General features: G+C 38.0%; 1 protein-coding gene across 1 annotated transcript in view; it reads right to left on the bottom strand.

Annotated features, from left to right (window-relative positions):
- PIK3C2G (phosphatidylinositol-4-phosphate 3-kinase catalytic subunit type 2 gamma) overlaps positions 1-26,848 on the bottom strand; it is a 206,949-nt gene that overhangs the window by 65,815 nt on the left and 114,286 nt on the right. The window contains exons 20-25 of the mRNA XM_075051333.1: positions 17,629-17,809; positions 16,168-16,275; positions 13,781-13,873; positions 11,480-11,609; positions 9,239-9,375; positions 6,333-6,502 (exon numbers count right to left, since the gene is read on the bottom strand). Coding sequence (XP_074907434.1) covers positions 6,333-6,502; positions 9,239-9,375; positions 11,480-11,609; positions 13,781-13,873; positions 16,168-16,275; positions 17,629-17,809 — 819 coding nt within the window. The remainder of the gene's footprint in view (positions 1-6,332; positions 6,503-9,238; positions 9,376-11,479; positions 11,610-13,780; positions 13,874-16,167; positions 16,276-17,628; positions 17,810-26,848) is intronic.

Raw genomic sequence — 26,848 nt, 5'->3', positions numbered from 1 at the left:
CAGCCTGCGTTCAAAGTCACTAGCAATCAGACTGCATAACAATGTTAAAGTGAATTTAAATCTTTTATATACTTCATGTTCAATACCTGTATTTGAAAGTGCTCAGTACAGCATTCCTGATGCCTTACACCATTTTCTAAGACTATCAAATTTTCCAGGTTTGCTAGGAGTTTATTACTAACCCTATTGATAAAACACTTGAGAGTTAATTCACAAGGAGATTGGAGCAATTCCTCTTGTTAATAGGGATTGTTGGACAACTGCTTTTTGTGTTCTGTCTGACCCTCAGTAGTGAAAAGAAGATTTTAAAACTCAGACCTAAAAGCAGCCTTAAAATAAATAGAATGACTGGGGTTATATCCCATACCTATCAAACATTCAGGTAACAGGTCTTTTCAATATGAGAGCTCTATTTGGAAAACACAGTAATACATGGTTGCAGGAGATTTGTATATCACCAGGCAAAATAGAGAAATAAACCAGTGATGAACAAATTGAATTGCACAGAAATTCCTTAGGGCAGGGGATGAAATCCTACATGAATTAAATATATCAGTGTGCTTTCCAGTTAAGGATGAAGGACAAAGGCATGGTGTGCAGAACAAGCAGAAAAAGATACGAAGACCAAGCAACAGAGATTAATTTAAAAGTGCTTGATGTATACTTGACTGTGTGTGAGAACAGCTCCCCCTGAATATAAACGTACACTTGACTGGGTGTGAGAACAGCTCCCCCCGAACATAAAAAGGTATGTATAGAAAGCTTTTGGAGAAATACATGATACAATAAAATGTTTCTGATGGAAGGAGGAAAGAGAAAATATGTCTCTGTAACCAGTTATACTTTGACAAGAATAACAAATAAAATCATATAATCAAAATGAACAGTGAACAGGATGTCTTTTTCCCCTTTTATTTCTGTTTTATTGTTAAACTTCCTGTCTCTAGAGTCTCAGTCTACAAAAAAATCACGCGGTGACTAATAGAAAGAGAAGGAGGGAAGAGGAGAGGGCAGGAAGAAATCTCTGAAGGAGGAAGTTGATAGAGAGTCACTTCCATAACTCACGTGCAGTAAATCTCCCAAAGTGGAGGGAATTCCATTGGTGGCTCCGAAGGCATCAGACAATTTCTCTAGCCCAGATGACTGTTAACAAGAATACATGATAAATCCTTCAAGGAAGTGGCTGTTCCTGAAGATAGGAAAGCAGTTTATGCCTTGCTTGAACTGAATGAAAAGCCAGAAAGGACACTGAGAGTTGTGGCAGATAACAACTGGGTTCCCGGGAACTCGATTCAGCAGAAGAACAATGCGCTTGGATGAACAAAACTGGATAGGGTCAAATCCATTCAAATCCATACAGGCACTGTATGGAGAAGCAGTGCCTTTCTTAACTGTCTGGGCACTTTGAAAATGATAATTAAAAAAATTAAGGATACAAAGTAGACAGTGAACATAATTTACTCTGATTTCAAAAAGCTGTAGTTGAATGCCCTCCACAAGAGGCTATTATTGAAAATAAATAACCAATGGTAAAGGGCAAACTATTGTCCAGGCTTGATAATCAGAGAAACCATCAAGCAACAACAATAAATACCTACTCTTCAAGGCAGACAAAGATAACAGAAGTGCATCTGAAACTCACGACTGCAACTTGTGCTGCTCATATGTTCGCAGATTCAGCTTGTGCTTTTGGTGTTTAATTCAGGGCAATTGGACACACTTGACTTTCAGAAGTGATGGACTTCTTGCTTCATAAATTCAAGCCCCTTTAGGCCTTGTTACCATGGAGGTGACATTGCTTCACCCTTAGGTCTTTCTGCAAAGATTTATGTGTATGACTATCTTTAAACATCTGTATAATCTTATTAAGATCATTGGGGCTACCAAGGTGCTTCAAGTCATGAAATTAAATCTTTATAGGATTTCAGTTAGAGATTTTTGGAGGGTGGCACACAGGAAGTGGATGGTGGCAAAGGATTTGGAGTTAGCAGTTCAGAGAAACTGATAATTCCAGATCCATCATGTCAGAAAAATAAATTTAAACTGCATAAAATGAATTAATAAATAGGCATACTGAAAATTCCTAATGAAATCTTGCAGCAGGTAATAAAGGATAGTCCAACAGTTTTCATGCACAAATTTAGAAAATGAAAAGTGATTATATTTTGAGTTTTTACTTTCAAGTTTTAGACTCTTCTTTTGATGATTACCCTAAATAAAATTTAAATAAGGCAAAAAGGAAAAAGTAAAATGTGAAATTCTCAAATTTCTATCTTCCCTTTCTCCCACTTTTTCCTAGTTTTAGGAAAAAGATAGAACACATGTAGATACAATGTAGTCAAAGAACGCAGATACAACTTATTTTTCCCTGTCTGTATACCAACTTTTCTCTTTTAGGAAGAAAGACCTGAAGAGTAATTTTTTCAAATAAAAAGTTCCAGTGGGACAATAACACTCATTTTAGGTTGTTAACACTAAAAATGAAATGTTTTACTTTTAAAATAAAAGGAGGCACTTCTACTTTTCTACATGCTCAGACTTTCTTAAGTGCTTTTCAGTATAGGAAAACACTGACATAGGAAGAAAGTGTGGGAAACATAATTTTCCCATATTTTTGAAACTTCCTTCAAAAACTGGAATTTCCCAATGGAATAGTTAGGCTGCCTCTAGTAATTAACTCTGTAGAAGAAAACCAGCTTAGGGAAAACCACGCCAAGACACAGGATTAGTTTGGCAAAGAGACAAGAGAGTCTCTGTGATTAAGATCAGGAAAAAGAAAGGCCAGTGAGTGTTGTAAATAATGAAGATGACTGGGTATTAAAAAAAAAAAAAAGGACATCTAGGCTATCAAAAGGTGAATTTAGAGTGTGCCATGATCTGGACTACTCCATAACTCACTATCAGGTTTCAGACTACACATCATTGACTGAAAAAATATAGACGACAATGTTGGAAGTTACTGGTAATGGAGAGGATGAGACTGCTGAAGTCAGGATTAGTTCAGTTAACACAGGATTTAAATAAATTTCTTATTGCTTAATTCACCAAAGAAGAAATGTTCCGAAGGAACTTGTCAGAACTGAAAAGAAGAAAACAAAAGCAAAGAAAGCATGGCAGGTACAACCATAAGCCAGACACCATCTTCCATACCATTTGATGACTGACCTAGTCCCATATGATTACCTGGATAATATTACACTTACTCAAGTTGGAGTGGGTCTAAGATGATTGCCACAGAATACTCAGTAGATAAAGAATAGGATGGTTATATGGAATTAAAGGAGAAATGTTTCTTCATACAGTTTGAAGTGTACCTGCAGAATTCACTGCTTTAGGGGAACATAGAGTCAAATGTGGTGGCTGGATTAGAAAATGAAAGAAGGAATATTTTATTACCACTAACAAAATGTGTCATCCAGTATGATTTAAAAAAAAAAAAAAAAAAAAAAAAAAGATAATGAAATCTCATGGTTCAGTAGGAAAGTTCCCTGTGGGACTTTGAGAATAATTCCTCTGCCAAGCTCTCTTATGCTATTGCTTAGATACATCATATGTCTCCTTCCAACATGTCTTCTGAAACATTAGTTCCTAGACCCAAGTAAAGACAGGTTATTAGTACTATTTAACATATTTGCTGTACTGTGAAGGTTCATGGAACTGGAAAAACCAGAAAGTTCCTGATTCCTCTTCCCTCTGAAATAGTAAAGAGCTGAGCTACTGATTTGTGCCTTGGACTCAAAACTAAGCAGATTTATTGGGCATCATTTAAAGATGAGGGCAGGAATTATAAAATTTAACTAATCCCTTGTTGGGGTATTATACAATCATGAATGCAAAAGTGAGCATGACTGCATGAATCATATCAGCTTCAAAGGGTTCTCTGAAGACTCATATTGGATTTGATAGAAAGAACTGCAGCCCATGGATGACAGCGTGCGCTTCTCAAAGCTGCCATGTATGCCTTTCACTTTACTTACAACAGAAGAATTGCTCCATATGCAGAACACTGCAGAGGACCTATCCTCATGAAACTTTATGAGGAATAAGAGTTTGGTAATGGCAAAACGCATTCCCTGAGAACAGAAAATGGACAGCTGTGGCAAGCAGCTTCCTAAATTCTGAAAGGAATGACCATTTTAAAGAGTTCATAGAGGGATTCTTTTTCTATAAGCCTTCATTCATTTGCATAGACTTAATTTTACAAAAAAAAAAAGAAAATATTAGTTTGTGTTACGTGTGTAAAGACCAGTTGCATGTATGTATAGGGATTTGTATCAGATGCTTTTCATTTGTTAAAGCCACCTATAGAACTTCACAAGTATATGTATAGCATCTACTGTACAAAACCCCAAGGGTCAGGACTAATAATTCTAAATATTTGAAAGCATTGTGCTGCTGTTTTACCAATATTATTTTAGGGGTATGTTCTTGGTGGGGGTGCAAAGAACTCAACTAAAAAATCTAATAAGAACTTAAATAAAAATCTAATATGAAGAGCTGTTAAAGAAACTAGAGGCTAAACCTATTTCAGGACTTGCCTTGTAGGAATGAGTAGATAGAAATAGCACTGAGAGTTCCAAATTTTGAGTGCCTGAAATTTATGGGATGTAGAAATGTGATGTTCCTGTGTTACAAATAATATGTTACATTTCGTGAAGGTGCATACAGCTCATGAGAACTATAGTCATTCATATTTTATCTGCTCAGTTACATGTAGGTATGAGGAAGACAACCATTGTCCCATGATATTCAGAACCTGCTGTTAAGTGTGAGTCCTAGTTTTACTAAGGGACCTCTATGAATGGAGGTCCTAAAATGTATTATTTTATTCTATAATTTAAAAGCAATATATTGCATGGAGAAACAGGAAAAAAATGGTTGCTGTTTATGGAAGTGACTATATTTTAAGTAGTTTTCATAGACTTAATAAGAAGGTGTGGTACGACCGAGTTGTAAAACCGTAAAACTAACATCTATTTTTATTATTGCTAATCCATGATTTCTGTTTAAATTCGGTTGTTGTGTCCCCCCCTATATTTTCTTCATCCTGTTGTTCACTCCAACTAGATAATTCTTCGCTCATGTATAATTACTGCTCAGGGAAATTCCTGTTAGTCTCCAAAAGGAGGTTTGCTGGAGTCAGGCATGCAGCACTTGACTCAGAGTGTGCATGAGTATCTTTTTTTATTACTCTGTTCTGCTTTATTCTTTCCACAGCAAATAAGTAGGATTAAGGGAGCATATCTTGAATGATTGACGATAATTCTGAGCACTGCAACTAAATCTTTTGACTGCCTGGCTTAGAAATACTTATTATCCCCATCAGCTTCCTTCATATCAATACTCCCACGCTGTTATTTCCATCTAACACACTGAGATAGCCTAAAATAGTCGAAGGCCAGCTTAAAACAAAACAAAACAACAACAACAACAAAAGTAAAAAGAAAGGAACAATTAGATCAAACTTAATTTGGGAATAGTTCTGGAAATTATTAGGAAACATGGAGGGAAGACACACACACACACACACACCCCCCCCCCCCCTCATCTTGTCAGCATTAGGGATCCTTTATCCATTCTCTACTCTGCTGTAACAGGTTCTTTGTGTTTTGCACATACTGGTATTATCTTACCTATTCTTATTCCATCCCAATTCATTCCTCCATAGTATGTTCACATTAGGAACTAGAATACATGATCACACTATTTTATTTATCTTTGTCATGTGATAGTTACATCATAGATAGATAGAAACACAAAAATCACAGTCTTTTTTAGGTAAAATCAGATATTTGCAAAACAGCACCTGAGTTCAGTGTGGTTAGATGTAAAACTTAAAAGATAATGAAAAGTTTGCAATTTTACCCACAGAGGCATAATGTAATTATGCTCCATGTCTATTTGGAAAATTTGGTTTCCTCTCTGAATATGGGAAGAAAGTGGTCAATTAGATACATCTATGGTTTTGGATCCATTATAGGATCACTCCTCTGTTAGAAGAAAACAATGGACGTCAGAATTCCTTTGGCATAGGCCAGGCTACTATTCTGGACACTACTAAACCGCATCTTTCAAATCTCTGAACAAACAAGGATTTAGATTAATTTTTTTTTAGACCGAAAGGGGATCTCCAATGACTCCTTTTAATTCCTTTCCCAGTAATTCCTATACTTTTGAGAGGTTTTGTGAACAACAAAAAGATGTTGTTTTGGAAAATTCAGAAAGAAAAAAAAGCATGATCTCATTTGTGTTTTTTCCATGGGAGTTGATAAGGCTGTGAAATTTCAGATCATTGTTTAAAGTTTACTATGTGCGTCACTATAGACACTAACCTTTTTATGCTTCCAAACGTCTGTGCGTGACCTAAAAATCTTCCAAAATCTATGTGGAACATGCGTCCAGCATTTGTCAGCATTATGTTGTCACTGTGTCGATCACAGACTCCCAGAATGAAGGTAACAACACACCAACCAGCGCAGGAATAAAAGAAATTCCTTATTGCCTAGTTAGTAAAACAAAAGCACTTACTAGAAATATACAGGCATATTTGTTTGTGATGCTAACAATAAAAGCAAAAATTGGAGTTCTACAAATGCTACGCATGTTGCTAAAATTTTAACAGACAAGTGTCTGTAGGAACGGTACTCAAACACGTAATACACAAACTTCAAAATTATGATGCAAGAACAATTTTGTGCATGAGGTTTTCACCTTGTGTTTTACAGATACTTGGAATTCTATGGAAAACTTCTAAGGTGAAACATACCTAGGGAAAGCAAGCTTCTTGGCATGAAGCTGACATTTTCTGTTCAATAGCCTGCAGGTATATTGTAAAAACAATTGTTTGCAAATTAGTTGGAAACCCACAAATTTAACCATTTACTTTGTAAAGAAAGTATGTTATTTTTCACCCACTGTACTGTTCTGTACCTACACAGGTCTTTTTTCTCCAGAACTCAGTTGCTTTTCTCAAATCCTAATAAATCAAGTCTTGCAATATTCCAACCCAAAGAATTAAACCCCATTTTACAGAAATGAACTGAAACAAAGAAAGGCTAAATTGTTTTCTGCTCATAGCATCTGCGAATCTGAATAGACTATGGGATCAAACCTAGCATTGTGCAGAGAGACCCAAGAGAGTGATTAAATGAAAAACAAGTCTAGCAGTCATGTTTAATATAACCTCCTCCTCTGATGCTCTTTCACGTGGTGGAGATGTGTACTTTCATGGTCAGTCTGCTTTGTGTAAGTAGACTGGCTTATTCAGATCTATCTCATGAATCTCTTTACAATATTACATTGTGGCATCACTCTTAGCCAAAAATGTGCCCACGGCAGACATAGCAAAATGTACAAGCTAATGACCTGCTCACCAGGCACTCACAGGTGGATTCCAAGTTTTCTGCTAACTTCAGTGGGGAGTATTTAACAACTGAGACTTATCCTAGTATAAGAATCTACCCAATCTCTTTAACAACACACATATTCAGTGTCCTCTTTGAAAGGAGGGTTATTCCTGATTCAGGTGATGATCACTCTTCCCCCCCAAAGCATAAGGAATAGCTTTTGTCTTTTTTTAATCTTACCTACTACAGTTTAAGAATTGAAAATGCAGTTCTTACTCAGAAGTTTTAATCTTTCATGAATCTAAATCACAATGCAATTAATGTATATAGAAACCCAAGAAATCCAAACCTGTGACCTTTATGTTTTTGGACAAAACCTATATTAACCAAGGTAAATCATTATTTAGGCATTCAAGTTTTCCCTATAGATGCAGGGTGCCACCTGCAATGGCTGATACGGATCACAGCACTGTGGAAGACTTGTGTGACAGCACAAGAGTTGGCTGAATTTTATGTCTAACTGTACTACTTACTCATTTTGATGACCTTGGATAAAACAGCTAAGCTTTCTGTGATCTTGTTCACTCAACTGTAAAATGAGGATATTAAAGCTTATTCTACATTAGCTTTTTGAGCACCTGACATACCGTATTGTATGAGTAAAAAATTATTAAGGAGTAAAGAAAGAGAAAAGTTCATTCACCATTGAGTGCAAAGTGAATCCATAGTAGTAATTTTATGCATGCCCTATGCAATCAGATCTGACTGCATTTTGTATGTTTAAAAAATTGAAAGAAAATGGGTAGAAATTGGTTTTAGAATATTCCACATTAATGGCACTTTTAACAAACTGCAGCAGCAGCAAGGAAACAGGTTTTCAATCAATAACTAACAGTATCTCACTTTTCAATTGAAATGTTGGCTGCACTTCTACCATAATACTGTAAACATACTAACTTGCAAAACAAACAAACAAACAAACAAAACCCACCTATACAGATTGTTCCTGTTTAATTGAATCAAGATGATATACTAAGAATTCAAGTGTTCTTACTGAAAATATGGATGAACAAATGCCTATGGAATAATTACAAAATTACTAAAGTTTATCAAACATATTTATGCTATACATCTACTAATGAACTCTTATAAAGCACTTCATTTTCAGAGTGGTAAACACTGAAAGCTCCCCTTTAAATTTAAAATTTTGGCTACTAATCTACTGTGGGCACAGAGTAGGGTTCTAAAAATTGTCCTAGCAACACAAACTTTAAAATTTTTTCATGGGCCTCAGAACACACTCAGCCAACAAAGAATTAATAGAAAGAGTTCCTTGGGAAACTTCTGCTTCTATAAACAAAATTTCCAATTTTTTGGCTCATGCATAATGTCTAGTTTCATAAAATCAGATGCATTACGTGGGATCCCACAACATGATATGAAAAGCATGATCTTATGTATCGTATGACTAGGTAGTTTTGCTAAAACAACTTTCTAAAACTATGGGTACTGACATGGTCATTTCCAAATGCAGGAAATCCACCAAGACTTTGTATGGTTTATATAAAATAAAGTATTTAGAGAGCTGACTTAAAAAAAAAAAATGGCTTTGAGTTCAATACTTAATTTCTACTTCAGCTTCTCTTCACTTTACTACTACATTTCAAAACATCTCTATGACACATCTTCATAGAAAATGTATTACAATGCACCTGCTCCAAAGCAGTATCTCCTTAGAAAGAGACTGGCATTTAAGTCAATTCCCTGGCTTCTATGCATGTGACTTGTTTGTCTTGTGTCTGAGTCATTTGTTTTTGATGCTTACTGCCATTTGGTTTCTTTTTTCCCATGGTAAAACATGAAATGTATAATAAGCTTCATTATGATGTTACCTCTTGGTAACTTGATTCCAGAGGATGGTGATGACGGAACCATTTTTTAATTGTGTTTTCTTTCAATGGTCCTATCAGTCCAGACTCCCTGTGGATCTTCGCTAGTGTGATAGCATCTGGCACCATCTGTACCAATCCTAATCAGATAGAAAAGAGTTCACATGAAAAACCTTAAACTTTAGAAAGATACAAAGATCATCAATGCATATTGCCTGTTGTTGGATCATTCCATACAGAAAAAAAAGTATGTTTAAAAGCTTATGAAAAAATGAATGCAATAAAAAATATAGATCAGGATTTTTTTTTTTCTTTCTCTTTGGAAACAAAAAACAGAGGACACTTAGTAAAAAGTGGCAGTTCTGCGAATGAGAAATAAAACCACCAATAACAATATTGTGGACATAACTGCCTCAAGGTACCAATAAGGCCAACCATTTAACGAGATTCAAAGTGGGTAGAATATGTACAAAACCAACAAAAATCTGTAAAAAATAGGATCAGATATTTACTATGAAACATTGAGTTATTTCATATGTGTTTATTCTCTAGAATGCTACACAAATTTTTCTGCAGTATGTGATGCTGATAACAGCTGGAAGAAAGGATACTAGATAGTACATAAATTAGTCTGATCCAATATGACATAAATTGGGACTTTGAAGAGCAGGGAGAAGCCAAGCATTTTGCAATGCTTCACTTAACTCCTCTGTCTCAACTGCATGCACTTAATTCCTTTTTTTGGAACCAAGACCAGGCTTGCCAGCCTTCTGTCCCTGTCCCCATGTGTGGTCCCCTGGCACGTCGTCCTGCAACTCTGCATTAGAGGAAGGACTTCCTCTAACGATTTGGCGACAGGCTCCTCTACTATACCATGCCTGGAAAGTGGCATTCTACCAGTGCTTTATCTGCTTCTCACATTTCTGAGAAAAGTGATTTCCATGTTCCCAGGACTATGAAATTATCACCTCTCTTATCTCCCTTGTGTGGAAAAAGTGGCCCATGGAGCAAGTCATTAGCCCAGGATTAGAAGACCAGGGTACACAAGTCTATTTAAGCACATGTCCTGTACGACCACAGACATGTCAGTCCTCTTGTCCTTAATCATTAACTGTAAATCAATTATATTAACACTTCTGTAGTTCATAAGGAAAGACCTTGTGAGCAAAATCTGTCAGACAGAGGTTTTCTGCTGCTGTGGTACTGAAAGGAAGAGACCGTCAGGCAGACAATATTATTTGCAGATGATCCTTTTATCTTTCTTGGCAAAAAGCAAATTAAGTGTTAGTATATAAGAGAGACTAGAACATTATGTTCAGAAATAGTATTCTTGCATTATTTGCCTTTGAAGCAGAAGCCTTCAAGCTTTGATTCCCATCTCTACAAAGTCTTTTTTCAGGTCACCTTAACCACCCACCATATGTGTGAACTCACCTATACTTTCTCCTAGTTCCTTCAGATCATTCATACTCCCTCATTTTCTCTTTGTGGCTCAGAAAGCAATGATTTTTTAAAATTTTTTATTTTAATATTTTTGGTACAACAGGTAATCTTGATACACCAGTCTTCTATTTGTGCAAGGATTATTTTCAGTAAAAGGTTTGGAGAGTCAGTAAAAACTAGTAAGCTTATTGCTGTCAGTAAATTTCTTTAGCAACCAATTGGTATCCCTGCTACAGCTCTGCTATAACAACCATAAAAGAGAGAAATAAAGCTTTTAGATGAGTCAGGCCTGCCTAAGCAGCATAAATCGCAAAAGTAATATTTCAAAATCAACAATGCAAAGCTGTCATCACCTGTCTACAGGTACTTTCTATAGCCACATGCGTCTAGGTTCCTTTAAGTATCTATGCAGGATCACACTGGATTAAAACTTTAGTAGCTATGGTCAATTTTCTCCAAAGCCCTCTTTTTGATGTGTGAAGTTACATTTAAGAATTTGGTGCAAGCTGACGGTGTTAAGGCTTTTGGAAAATTCTAGTCTAAATTGCTACAAAATTCAATGAGTTTGGTTATATTTCTCCCGGAGAGGCAGAATGAATAAATAAAATGAACATTCAGGAGCAGGCAAGTATACAATTCAGGGCTCAAGTAACTGAAATTCTGAGCATTTCTTTTTTCTTTAAGGGGAAGATAAATAAGACATCCATGAAAATAAAAGTTAAAGAGAGGATTTTTGTATACTGCTGTTTACATGAAATATGAATAATGTAATATAGCTAACTTTTATAATCTAAAACCGACCTTGGCCTTTTCCTGTAGATAAACACCTATAAATTATCATTTGCATATCCATTCCCTCTTGGAGCCAAATACTGTCCATCACTCGAATAATTTGCAGAACCAGCATATCTTGACGTAGATCATCGCCTATCTGTGAAAATTGCACAAGAAATTCAGGTTTGTCCTTTAATACCAGACAGAAATAACTTCCTGTTTCATTTGGACTTTTTCCCAACCACAATAGCTACATTCATTTTACAGTAAATCCCTCTTGTTTTTCTTCAAAGTTGCTACTTATCTTTCTGTGTCGGAAGAGGACAGAGTAGATGGCACACATAGACAGAAACAGTTTTGGCAGCCAGTGAGATGGTAACAAATGCTCCCTGATTAACTGCAGCCTTTCTGCTTATTATTCCTATGTAATTATTAGAGTTCGAAAATTTAATCTGGAGGTAGGATCCTAATATAGTTACATTTTAAAGTCTACCTAATGCTATATACCTTTTCACAAATGACAGTGTTTGTCTAATGTTAAGCTTCACAACTTGGTATTTGCAGCAAGCTGAAGGGGAATTTTATCATGAATTTATATTTTACCCATGACATGATTCATATTCAGTTTCAAACAGTGATGCAGTGTTGACTGCTCTCCCCATGGAGTCGGTCAAACAATAATCTTAGTGAAATGGGGCTTTAATTGTAGCCACAAGAAGTAATGAAAAGATTATTTTCAACCATGGCTGAATAAATGGCCTGTGAAAACAAAAGCCCTGCTTTTTTTTTGTTTCCCCCCTACCCACCCCATCTAAAATACATGTCACTTTTACTGGTATTTTTAAGTGCTTTATTCTTTTATTACGTTCTTTTTATATAAGCGTTCCAATCTACAGACATTAACTGCCATGAAATGAGTACTTGAGGAGACATAAACTCATCTTTAAAAAAAATAATCCAAATCTATTTTTCTTTCATTTAAAGGCAATCTTGACTCCAATTAATTCTTAGTACCTAAACCTGCAAAAAAGCTTATTCCCTCCACTTACCTTCCCTCCTTCCCTCACATAAACAGTCAGTAGACAATTTAGTATGATATCAGTGCTTATCATTTTATGTATGCATTGTCCATCATGAATAAACAATAGAACTATGGTACAAGTAAAAGATACTTTAACACAACAGTTTGCTGACAGGAGAAGGTGATGCCAGTTGTAATACTTCTACAGCAACTGAACAGTTGGTTGTTGGTTGTACATTACTGGGCAGGGAAGACACTGTCTAGGTAGAACCAGCACAAATGTTTAAATGCCCCGTGAGCAGCCATTTGCTCAAGTTGCTCATGTAAGTATGAACCTGTCTATTTAACATTGATTCTCAGATGAAATAACATAAGAACTGGTTTTCTGAATGTTCAGAAAAACATAACATTGTTAGCCTCCTCCTAACAAGCCTGGAAAGCATACTTCTATTCCCAAGAATCACAGGTGCTCTAAATGTCAATTTAATTCAAGACAGCCTAGAAATCTTTTTTTTTTTTTTTTATCAATTTTTTAGACTTCTGGTTTGGAAAATGATACTGCAAAAGATCTAGGAATAATGTCTTCGCAACACTGACCATTTTGTATACATCAGCCATTTTATGAACTTCAGTGTTCTTCTCCAAAACCAGTACCTACTTTATGCAAGACTTTTGCTCTCTTGAAAGAGAAGTAACTTTTGTGGATGGACACAGCACTGTCCTGAACTCTGAAGCTTTTCTAGGTGACAACTGAAAAATAAACCGGAGTTTATTTTCAGAGTCAGTTCCTCCAAGTAACTCCAATGAGACAGAGCTCCTCTATTGTCCCCTCCACCTCCCTCTTCCTCAGCCTATTCCCCTCCACTGGCTGATAGGGGCAGAATTAGTTCTGTGTAGCAAACACAGTCTCTAACACTCCAGTATTTTGATTTGTTAGAGACATATGGACAATGCTAATGGATTCCGTCATTCTGAACTATCTCTTCTCTGAGACTTACCCTCTGACTTCAGTGTGGTAAATAAACTAGATTTAAAACATAAAATAATATTTTAGCCTGGTTGTCTCCACTGAGAAAAAAAAAAAATTGCAAGAAATCATTTGATTCTCTACCGATCAAAAAGTTGATACTTCAGTGCATTGCCTCAACATATCCCATTAAAAGTTCTAGTGTCAAAAATAATTGGGAAAAGTGAACAGCAGAGCCAAATCAAACATTCTCACGCTCAAGGTTTAAAACATAAATTAGTTGAATTCCAAATCAACATTTTCCATACAAAAGGAACTGAGGATTAGAGGAAGAACATACCTTAAAAATAACATTGATGTTTCCACCAGGACCATTTGCATTGATGAAGGAGATTTTTAATGGAAAAGCATTGGACGTAAAATATGAACATGACTTCAGGGAAAAAAAGATGAGAGAGAAGAACAACAGTGTCACATATACAAACCATCAGGCTAATACAATACCTCCGAAAAAGTACCATCTTTAAATACTGCTCTGTAGCACTGATAAAAAAATAAATAATTCTTGATATTATTGACTGTTTAATTGGGACAGGAAAATGAGAAATTCTTTTTCCCAGAGAGTTTGTTTCACTCAATAATCAGATTATATGAATGGATAATACTTTCCATACTAATTGTTTTTCATTTTCACCCAGGCCTATTAATGATGAACTTTGGCTGGGATGAGTGGATGAAGTACATAAGACTGATCTAATGAGAATCTGTAAAGCATTGAAAAGCCTTTGGTCCTGTTATTTTCTGGAGAAAAAAAAAAGCCTAATCATACAATCTTTATGGAAGCAAAGAACCTAATAATTTCTTTGGTGATTTCACTGTGGCTGAGGATACAGGAAATTCTGAAAATCATAATCTATTTTATGTGGAATTTATCTTAATTAAATGTAAACTCTGACTTCTCATGCCCTGCAGCTCCTTCCACCTGAAGACCTCAAAGGGCTTCAAAAAGCCTTAATGAGCCAAGGACTGCAAATCCTGTGTGAGTTAGGGTGGTATTATTACCATCATTAAAAAAAAGGGGGGGAGGGAACCCACTGAAAAAAACAACCAAAGACAATGGTAAGTTAATGGCCTGGTTTCTAGAAATAACGAGCACCCCACAGGAGCTACTGCTGTCCTTACCGGGTGAAGTGCAATGGAGGCTAATTTGAACAAAAACACTACTAGACACAGCTCTCTCTTGCTTTTCATCTAAACATCTCAAAGCATGGTACAAGCATACAAATATTGTCTTAGCCACATCGTACCTCTGCGATGTGCAATAGTTATTATTGATGATGAAATCCTGACCCCCTATGGAATTTTGCCAATTGAAATGTCTCAGTAAGTGCTTGAAAGGTTGCTGTGAGATAATGCATTACTGACAGAGCTGGAAGCAGCGCTTGCTATGAGTAAAATCAATAGATGACACCAAAATGAATTAAATTTAGGTAATTATAAGCACTTAAAAATTCTAATTTGCATGATTATACTGACATACAGTTCAATCAAGAAGCTGCATATATTTATAGCAAGATAATGGCCTATAATGATACAAGAAAAATGAAAAAAAAAATAAAAAATCTCTCTTCAGATACTTATATTTAAACATTTTGTATCTGTCCAGCCAAGTTGGTGCAGTATAAATAGCACGACATGGTGAGATACCTTCCCATTAGTCATTATTTCCAAAAAGCCTGAAAGCAGTGAGAAGCAGCAGGCTTCAAATTCTTCTGACTTATATCATACACAATTGGCCCAAGCCTGCAGGGTGCTGGAAGACCTCTGTTCTCAGCAAGATCAAGGCTGAATAGCAATTATTTGGAGAATCACAGGTCAAAGGCAACTGAAGGGATCAGCACCTCTTAGAATCAGGTCCACTGTGGATAATGAGCCAGAGGACAAAAATAGAGCACAAATTGCTGTAATTAGGTAGCTGTAACTGGTAATATACATGGGTGTTCAGGTTTGTTTTCTCTTGCTGCTGGATACCTTTTCCTTCTCCAGAGATGGGACAGCTTATTCCTGGCATAATATTGTTTATGAAAACATTTCTAAACAATGAATAACTGAGTCTTAGAACCGTGGTCAAAGTCAAGTTGAGTAACACTAAAGAGCACTGTTGTTTCATTTATTTTTAAGTCATTTTTAATAGGGTTCATAGACACAGGTATGTTACTGTGAATATTTAATATACTAGCAATTCTCAGTCATGTGCCTAGCGTCACCTCAGCAAAAAGAGAATTAGTCCTAGACCTTTGGCTGCTCCCATACGTGACGGGGGAGAGTCTTAGATGAAAACAAAACCTGCCACCAAAAGCTACCTGGGCAGGTTGGTAACAAGGTCTCAGCTTCAGGGAAGCCAGGTGCCCTTGCCGATCCCAAGGCCACGGCAGGGCATCTGAGCTGGGAGCAGGCTGCTGGGAGTTTGACATCTCTGCTGTCGCAGCTGTGGAAGGTGAGACATGCATAAAACGCCCACCCCACCAGTCCCCTTCACCTCTGCCTCCAACAAAGGCCCCTAGTTCAAAGGGGATTAGGCTAGATGTCACTTTACCAGATGACTCAGGCTTAATACCAGAAAGATTATTTCCCAGTCAATGCAGCCATTCACTCCCTCTCCCCCTTTATACTAATAAAACACCAAATAAAATTAAAAACGTAATCCATTGCATGAACTAGACTTACGTCTGCCTCTATGCCTTGGACCACAAGCGCGGGATTCAGGGGAAGCCGGCAAACCTTTACCTCCTGGAAGAACTGCTGAAGTCTGTTGAGTTCCACCTTTAACACCTCCTGCAACATGTGAATCATTATGGCAGCATGAAAGAACATAACAGCAGCTTTTAAGCCGTTGACTGTCTTTCTACATTTTAAACAAGCAGTACAATTTCTGGAGCGAGTATCATCCATGTAACCTTATAACAGCTAATGAGGTCACACTGAGGTGCAGTTATTAAAAATAAGAACTGTGATTTTACTGTACATTCATGCTTTTTCTGCCTAGATGCACTACCAGTTCATGCTGTCACGTAGGTTCAGATTCAGTACCCTTCATTAGGGGCTGATTAGCCTTGCACCTGCTCTGCTGCATCTCGTGTCTTTTTTGCCTTGCTGGACAACTTCACAATTTGTAGCTTGTTGCCTCAACACTGTGATCTCTCTTGCCTAACTATAGGTGTGTTAACTGCAAGGTTTGGGAGTTTCTCAGTATTGCAGTAACTGCAACCTTCAGATTAATCTCTAAAATCTGAATTATGCATCAATAATGTATAATTTATCACTACTATTTCTTTTTCTTTACATGGATTTTTCTTTTTGCAAATATTTTTGTCTTTTTAATCCCATGTTTGCTTTGCTGCTCTTGGTGGCAACATTGAGCGTTTTCTGAAAAATCATTTGAGAATCTTTGAAACCTTAATAAGGCAAAAAGAATTCATGTTAACCAGCAGTGGCAGGTATATTTTTATTTGGCTTTCTGGTCTGTCTTACTGAGAACTCAGCAAGAAGCAGATTTACACATCAGGTAAGTAGCAACAGCTGTCTTGGAAAATTAACAGTTTTGAGTTGGAAATGTACCTATGCAATATAAAAGCTGCACCTGCTGGAGAAGATGACAGCAAGTCTTCTACTGCCAGGAACACATCTCTGCAGATATGAGTACAGTATTAATTGCTGAATGCTGTATTTGAGATATTAAGTACAGTCCACTCTGGTTGGCTTTGCTAAGAAATTAGCATGTTCAGCCTGTCAAGGACAACTCTTCGCAAAAATTTCAAGAAACACTGCAGCTCTACAGGAGTCAAATGGTTTTGGTTGAGGCACTGAATTTGAGTGTTCTTTTCAGTAAAATGTTAATCAGCTTTGTTACCATTATTTCTAACTGCCTCCAAGTCTGGTTGAGAAGCCATTGATGAAGGAATTTAAATGGCTTAAAAGATCTGCTGACCTCAAGAATAATAGTGAGGAGAGTCGTCCCATTAGATACATATGTTTTACTTGTTTTCAGAGCAGCACAAAATTTTACAAATTTTAGTCAAATCTTGGGTTTATTTATGTAAAGGGCATTATAGGAAAGAAGTGTCACTTTAGAAAAAATAAAATTACCTGAAGAAACTTAGATGGAAAGGGAGGTAATTTTTAACAAACCTTTCTTTTTGGGTCACTGGCAGCTTTTACTTTTTTGGCTATGTCTTCCAGAATTCTGATAAGTTTCCCTTCCTTAGAAAACTCATTGTTCAGGGTTTTTCCAGCACAGAATTGGAGAGCAGCCAGTAATTTCTGATACCAGATTCTGAAATGAACTTCATTCTGTGCATTCTTCAACAGCCTGAAGGAAGGAAGGGGAAAAAAATCTGTGTATCTAAAACTGATTTTTATTTTATATCACCTCTAGCAGGAACAATAAATGGACTCCAGACTAATCTGTGTTTGGTGACTTTGGGCAGCAGAAAATGTGTCATATGGTTTAACCCCAGCCAGCAACTAAGCACCACGCAGCCGCTCACTCATTTCCCCTTCACGCAGTGGGAAGGGGGAGAGAATCAGAAGGGAAGAGGTAAAACTTGTGGGTTGAGATAAGAACAGTTTACTAGAACAGAAAGGAAGAAACTAATAATGATAATAACAACAATAATAAAATGACAGTAATAATAAAATAATTGGAATATACAAAAGAAGTGATGCACAATGCAATCACTCACCACTCGCCGACAAATGCCCAGTTAGTTCCCAAGCAGCGATCCCCCCAGGCCAACTCCCCCCAAGTTTATATACTGGGCATGACGTCATAGGTACGGAATATCCCTTTGGCCAGTTTGGGTCAGCTGCCCTGGCTGTGTCCCCTCCCAACTTCTTGTGCCCCTCCAGCCTTCTTGCTGGCTGGGCATGAGAAGCTGAAAAATCCTTGACTTAGCCTAAACACTACTTAGAGACAACTGAAAACATCAGTGTGTTATCAATGTTATTCTCATACAGAATCCAAGACATAACACTATACCAGCTACTAGGAAGAAAAATAACTCTATCCCAGCCAAACCCAGGACAATTTGTTGGCAGTACTCAAGTCCCAATTGATAGCTAATGAGATTCCATGTTGAATCAATAGGAACCTGCCACTTCTTCTTGTCATACATAGTGCAGTGCCTGTATTGCTGCTTATTTTTGCAAGAAGTTTACAAATTGAAAGTAAGTTGTATTTTTTGAAGTCCAGTCATAAATATATATCCTGAAATCTAGTCTTTTTTTTTTCCTGCCAGTACACTTACACATCCAAGCACATCTTTCAGCTAGGAGGTACGTTTAGAGACCATTTAACCTCAGATGTATCATCAGTGCTAAAAACTTTCATTATTTTAAGTTGAGGAGACACTTCTGAAATCGGCTAAAAAGAGTGAAATGAGCCCACTTTATTCCTTTCTTCACTGGTAAGTGTTGGTCTAGAGCAAAAACTCAGCTCTTAATTCTACTGAAGTTTGTAAAAGCTTTGGAACTGAAGTTATTACCAATATAAAAGTCAGAAATAAACCCAGAAACACACTTTTTTTTTTTTCATGTTCACCATGCACTCTTCTCTAATTACACATTTATTTGGGCCAGGAAAGCTGTGGAGTTTAGTGGGTTTTTTTTAGTTAATGGCATTAATCACTGGGAAATTTTTTCCTTATGTGGGCCAGAGGTTTTGTACACATTTGATTTATTTTTATTAGTGTAGGTGGAATCACCAGCTTTATATTACTACTAACACCCTACCCATCACCTGGGATTTGCCTTTGCCTGTAGGACTGATGAACTGTTGTTTGCTTTTGTCTGAACTTTCCTCCCTACGACTTCATCCTTAAGAACATCTCAAACCTTAAATTCCTTATAAATGTCTGAATCTTATTGCAGTTTCCCATACCTCATGAGGTTAGTCAAACCTAGCAAATAATGCTAGTTTTCACAGGACAGAAATCAGAGAAACTGTTAACTTTCAAGGCACATCACATATGAATATGTCACATAACAAAAAGCAAGAACAAGATATATATCAAGCACTGATATTTAAAGGTAAAAAAAAAAAATCATAATTCCTATAGACGATTCAACTCCTTCAAATCTATATATAAAGTATTACAATATTGCTACCACAGCCCATGCATCTTTTGGTGATGAGGGATTCTCATCATCTTTTATAAGGCAATGATCCTTCTAGGTCCTCTTTTCCTATGTAATTCAATGCAGAATAACATCACCTACTGGTTTCTGAAAAGCCTTTCCAGTTACACAAAACCTCTGAACATCTAAGGGTTTATAAGCACTGAAAATCTTAAAAGAATGTGTGGTGTTTCTATCAGAAATGCCTAGACATGAAAGGGAAGAGATAGGAGAAGTTTATCATCAGCACTCTCTGGAGCAGATTGAAATGACATTTCTTTCCGTAGACTAGTAAAAACAAATAATTACTTTTTGGATCAGAAAGAAATACAAATTGTCATTGCAGTGCCTGGTGGAAGGCAAACCCCAGCACATAAAGGCAACTGCATTCTTATTCTGAACCCTCCACAAACTGAAGAAGGCTGAGAGCACATGCATTAATGGTGGTGGATAAACTAACTCTTCCAGATTTCAAGCAGACTAAGTCCAAGATTCCACAGGATGGGATTCATTTGCTTAAATGTAGATACCTCGTGCCATTTCAGATGTCCTAGGAAGTCTTATTTGGCCTCCAGCTGCTGCCTTGGAAGGGCATGGGTCCACTAGAGGCAATACCTCGTGTGTGCCACTCCCATGCTGATGCCTCAGATGCCCTGTGCTGTCTAAAATAGCCTACATTTAGGGTACTGAATCACACTCTGCAGTGGCCTTTTTAAGATCAGTTATAGGCAAACAAGGTGATTTAAAACAAAAACGTACTCCGTCCACTTCAACAAAATTCAGGAACAGGGTTGATGACTTTTTTTTAAGCAAAAGCATTACTGGTACAATCCAAACTGTCACATGGGCAGGAATTTTAGTGTACTGAAGCAGAGCCCAGCTCAGTCCAGCTAAAGAGCTTACATTTCTCTTGGAGCACAGTCAGAATAAACTTGTTCACTTCTGCCCTGCAAAGGCAAGTGCACCTAAGAAAAGACGACATCACTGTGATACCTATTTTGAACTGGCCAGGTTATATTGGTGCAGAATCTTCTGTCTGCACTTAGGCTTGCATTGGAATCGGCTCCTGAGCATCTAAATCATATTTGTTCACCTATTCCTTTTTTAGTGGTACATATTTAGGGAATCCAGAAAGGCTACCTTTTCATGAGATGTCCTTTTAATCCTCTCAGATACACAGAATATTAAAACAACTTTTATTTCCCTAAAATGAAAGGCTTAAGATTTCACATGAAGGAAGCAAAAGAGCAAAACCAAAATGTTTTCCTATTTTAAACAGAGCTACTCCCTGCATAAGGCAGATCAACTTAGAAGATCCATTTTTTTGATTATTCTTATGGACGAGTGTTCACAGAAAATAAGCTTATATACACATACAATACAAAGATTTCTTTTCAACCTGAGAAAGATTATGGGCCAGAATCAGATAGCTTACGTCTACGTGAGGACAGAGGATGTATAGAGGGTGAAGCATCTCACATGTGCTTCTTGAGCCCAGTCCATGGGGAAAGTTGAGGCAGTCGTCATGATCTCAGTGGTAAAATCCATTTCCATACCAGCCGCAGCACAGCACACACTGCAGAGTCTGAACCCACATGGCAGCTTTTGACAGGGCACGTGCTACCCCGGTAGCCCCATGAGGGACTTGGGGCTCTGCGCTCAAAACACGTCTAGCAACTGCGGTACAGGCAGCGCAACTTCCTTCTGCCTGCCCACAGGGGTAGGTATGCTTTTAAAAGTCTGTAGACCTTAATTTGCAAAATAATTTGAATTAACTGGGCCTGACTTTTATATTCATTTTATAAAAGCAGTCCCAAGGAGGATAAAAAGGATAGCTTTTAATGTGATGACTCATTGTAGGCTTTGCTGAAATGTTTATTCAACAACTGAACAAATATGCTGTTGTAATTCTGTCTTCCCAGTTTCCTGGCACACACATCTTCAGTCTGCCATTGCGAGAACTCAGCAGAGATAGGAAAGTCTGCAACTTCTGAGGCTGCAGGATAGAGAAATGCTTAAGACACTAATGAAATTTTCAAGTTAGAACAGGATGCCTAGCTGTGACAGAGGAAGACAAATTTGGAATGATTTAAAACTCAAGGCTGCCAGTAAGGGAGTATGTGAAGTTGTTTGGTTTTTGGTTGTTTTGTTTGGTTTGGTTTTTTTTTTTCCCCCTGACAATTTTCACAGGATTCTGCAAGACAGAACTCAATATAAAAGCCTGGCTTCATGCCAGGTCTAGAGAGAGAGGATCTTCCTCCTAACAACAGGGAGACTTCCTCTCTCTTCAAGCTTCTCTGATTTGGGACAAACACCCTCATTCTCAGCAAGGCCAGGGGAATTCAGACACTGTCCCAAGGTCACTTTTGTGAAATAGCACAACAGGAGTGGAAACAGAAGGATGCTGACCTGAAATTTAGCAATGAAGCAAACTAGACTGCCTCTGCATAGCAGCAGTCAGAGGGTCAAAGTCAGATTCTGGAGTGCCCTGAAAGATGCCCCTGACTTCTCCAAGCAGCTGCTTCTCTTCCTTTCTGCATTCACTCACTCCATGCCTGCAAGGTGGCTCCAACCCCATGTTCTTGTACTTGCAGCTGCAGAAGTTTGTGTATCTCTTTTCCCGTTACACAAACCCAAGTGTGGTGGAGAGATTTTTGCCATAGGATAGAAGGGAAGGTGGGATTGAATTAGGCTGAGTTGGCTGCTCTGTCAGAGAAGGAGACACAGGGCTAAAACCAGCAGCTATGGAGAAAAAGAAAATTGGAAAAAAAAAAAGGAGGGGGGGGGGGGAAAGAAGGAAAGGAATGAGATTGGATGGATCTTGGTACCAAAACAAGTGAGCTGGCCTTATTCTCCTTCTATGGTGTGGGGAGAGAGGAAAGCTGGTGCTCTAAAGGCCTCACAGCAGACTCTCCGAGTTGGATTTGGCAGACAAGTGAAAGAGTGAGGCTGCTCAGACAACTGCTGCTTGAACGTCTGTTCTGTGTCTCCTTCAGAAAGGGGAGCAGGGTGAACCAGAAAGTAATGCCTGACAGGGCAGATTAGCTTGCAGGTAGCCTGTTAAACCACATTGTAGGAAAAGAAACCCAAGAAAAGACCAGGATCTCCAGTATCTTATTGCAGGTTTACCCCCTACGTGCTATGAAAGAGCAAGATACAGTCTGACTGGGTTATTTACACCTGGTGTCAGAGTAGTGACCCTAGTTAATTCATTTCCAAGTGATGTCTGGTATTTATTACACAAAAGCTGTGCCTACCAGCACACACACTGTGTACTCCTTGCTTAAGGTGTTTTGAATTCAGAGACACACCATGAAAATGAGGTGCTTTAGGGTTTTAAGGTGAGTGCTGAGGTATTTACTGTCATTGGTCATTCTTTGGTAAACTTGACCAAGGAAACCAATATGCTTTGTTGTGAAGGTATATTTTATGCTTTTTTTCTGTTTCACTAAGCTGGAGGCAGAACAAGTCACAGAAGAAAACATTAGTACAAGACTGTTGCTCATTATAGCAATAATTGTTTTAAAATTATTCTCCACAGCCCTTCGTATCAAAGATTAGCACACAAACACACTTCTCTACCACTGCACAGCCTCCATGTCTGTCCGAGGTTGCCATCCATCTTCATTTTCATTAGACATCCTGCAACATTTCTAAGCTGTCCTTTGGGCTTTATTGTGCCATGGAGCTGTGGCACACACGCAAAGCATATGACTGATTTCATTTTTGACTCCTTGAAAAAAAACATTTTACTGTTTGCATTCGTAGACACGAGAATAAGGGGTGGTTTGCCAGTGGGGTTGCATTTGGGCTTTGCCGCTTCTTAAGTCCCACTGCAAGTGACCCGCAGCCACAAGGATGAGAGAGATGACAAAAACGTGCAGCTAAAGATCGATACCTCCATCTAGCCTGTGATGGGCCATGAGGATGAGTGAGCAACCGCTGCTATTCATTACTCAGTTGCAAGTAAAAGCTTTCTTAGTATTTTCTTTTATCTCCCCAAGATTACCCTGGACAAGGTTTTTACCTCCCTGGCACTGATAACGGGAATAATCCATTTGACAGAGATATCAATATAGCAAGTACTGCACAACACTGTGAACTCCAATGAATTCCAGATTCTGGAATAAATAGTAAAATACCAAGTACCTCTCGTCCTCCATCCCCTACGCCCACAACTCCCCTTACTCCTCTGCAGAGCACAGCCAAGTCTGCAGAACTCATCTTTTTCACTTCCTAGCTGGTCCGCTCAGGCATGGCCTCTTTAGACACAGCCAAACTCTAAGGCAGCAGAGTGCCAAGCTGACAAATATGACTCTGGCTTTTCTGATCTCTTTGCCAGTGCCTAGGATGGATGACTGAACTTCTTGAAGCTCCCAGAAACGTGTCTGTAGGATGGCAGCTATTTCTTCAGAGAACAGAAAGGAACACTTGCACTTGTTGCAATGTAATCTCTGTTCCCAGCCTCCTTCACAGCCTTAGTGAGATAAGCCTTCACTGGACAGCAAAATTTAATTCCATTAACCTTGCTGGAAAGCGTTAAAGTGGCTCTGTTCTCATGGTCCTTTGTTATTCAAGAGAAACATATGGGCTATGTCTGTCAAATTCATTTAAAAAATAGATACAGGATAATACCTCCCTTTTTGAACTGACCTCACATTCTAGAAAAGTGTGATTTACTACTCCAAGTCAGAAAGGAAACCGCAGAAAACAGGAGCACCGTTCTGCGTAGCCCTACTGGGGTGTGGCAATCAACAAAGCAACAGATGTCAAAACAAACCAACAACTGAGAAGCACAAAATGCCTAACATGTTGAGAACAACGCAATTTCTGCAGGGGAGAATGGGGAGCAACGACAGTTAGGCAGAAGGATGAATGTACAATAAAGATGGAAGGGACATCGCAGTTCTCCCAAGTGACTGTAGTACTGAGCATTTTCTATAGTTTAACAGAAACACAGTGCGAGGCCATCCACTTGACTGTAAGGACCAAGACTGAACTCTCTTTCACTGTCCCTTTCTTTGACCAAGTACAAAGCCAGCAGAAAGGGAGAGGCACAAGAGGGCTGGCCCAACTCTGCCTCATCTGCCAACCTTTCTTCTCTTCTTTCTTTCTATTCTAGAACAAGAAGAGAATGAAAGCTTACATTTCTTGAGTAGACTGAATGAAGCGTGGTACAATATTTTCTCTGAATCTTTCTAACCAAGCAAGTCTCCAGGATGGAAAAGCAGCAGCTGTTCGGCTTGCAGCACCTGTCTGCTTTAGGCTCTTCACACCTCGCACATAAGAAACCTGCAGTCTTTTTCACCTGCTGCTTCTCATAGAACAGAGCTGCTTTTATAGACTCATTTGTCAAAGCATTACCCTTGAACGGAAAATACCTCTGCTTAAAGAGAAATTTTGTTTTTAAAGGCCACGTGATACATTTGCTTTGGTTTTTCTGATTTTTTTTTTTAATAACATAACTTAGAACAGATGTCTAACATGTTGATCTCCCTTAGACAACAAAAACTGTTGCAGACTTATTATAAAGTATGCTGGTTAGACTTGAGAAGCACATTGTATGGGAGCCAAGAGATTAGTTGCCATTACTTGCTAATCTCCTCTCAAAGATCTTTATGAACAAGGCAACACAAATTGCATCCAGATAAATCACTCGATCCAGTAGATTCAATCAACCCAGTTCCCCCCACTCCTGCTGAATGCCTTAACTGTGGAATGCATGTCCTGCTGACTCACAAAAAATGAGCAGATCAGTGAAAACAAATGCTATGCTACACTACGCAAGTAAGTTGCCAAACTCTGCTAAGGTTGCCTAGCAGAAAAACGTTTTATTTGATACGTAATATGGTTAGTTGCACACACTTCTGTATTAAGAAAATAAACCCCAGATAAAACTGGTTTTGTCTGGAGAAGAAAGAGCATTTAACTCGAAAATTAACTGTAGCAAGAATTAATAGGAGAGTATAATGGTGCACAGGTACCACTATCACTACTGGATAGTAGATGCTACTTGGTCTAAAGTAACAATCACCCTCAGAACCTATCTTCTCCAATTTGTTGGATGGACATGTTAATGTCAATATAAGTGCTACAAGAATCACCTAGTAAAAAGAAGTGCTAACAGTGTCTGTCTCTTTCTGCTCCAGTTTGTAAAAAAAAACCCAACCCAACCCAAAAAACTGTTAGCAAAGTCGCTCTCTTTCTAGTCTGGTCCTCTTCATTGGGTGGGGTCCGCAAGCAGCAGAGGACCAATTTATTAACACACTATCACGAACACAAAAAGTACCTGCACCAGAACACCAGCATAACAAAACTAGTGGTTGTTTCCAACAACATCTATATACAACAGTGCTGACCTTGGATAACTTCAGAATCTGTGAGTGAGGGTTCACAGTCCACCACAGATCCCACTCTAATAACATGTCAATCCAAAGCTAAAGAAATTAAATGCCTTCACCCCGAAGTGTCGTTAATACTGAGTGACTTAAGCTCAGGCTTGCAACTATAGGTCTAACTGTTCTCAACTATTAATAGAAAAAGTACCACTGTCTCAATAAAGAGAATCAAAGAGAATGACTAACTTTGCTCTCCAAAACCTGTATTCCTAATTAAAAAAAATAAAAAGCTACTTACCGAATGTATTGCATTTAATATCTGCATGCAGATTATCAATGGGGCAGTATTATTTTGCACTCAAAGAGAAACATGTCATTCAAGTCTGGCACTAATTTTGAAAAGACTAGCTCCATCTTTGCCAGTGCTTTCTTCATGTGACTAGGTACATCCCTGTCTGCACTTGTTTCAAAATTGCAGATTTTGTCCTCAGAACAAATGCCATATTGTTATCAGAATTTCATGCAGTATCTTACTTAGACCAGAATCAGAAAGCCTGAAAGCTACCAACCATCTATCTTGGTAATAGCTTAGAGTAAATTTGTGGCACAGGAACTGAAACGCACCATTCATTCCAGGCATAACAGAAATTGTTGTATTCTTCCCAGTGGGTAACTGCATTGGAAGCTTGCAACGAATGGGATTAGATCGGATAATCACCACTAAAATAAGCAGACCCAATGGCTTTAATGGGATGATGTCCAAATATGCCAGCAATTAATTGGATACAGGAGGGGACTAAGCTACTCTACTTTCAAACCATATAAATAAAACACAAAATTAATCCAAGTTCAAGCAGTCCACTAGAGCCAGTGGAGTTGCTAAGCTTTGTATTGTA

This window comes from Buteo buteo, chromosome 19, assembly GCF_964188355.1.
Source record: "Buteo buteo chromosome 19, bButBut1.hap1.1, whole genome shotgun sequence".
In the NCBI taxonomy this organism is placed as follows: Eukaryota; Metazoa; Chordata; class Aves; order Accipitriformes; family Accipitridae; genus Buteo; species Buteo buteo.
Note: the sequence above shows the minus strand (reverse complement) of the source record. Positions and strands in the feature narration are given on the sequence as shown.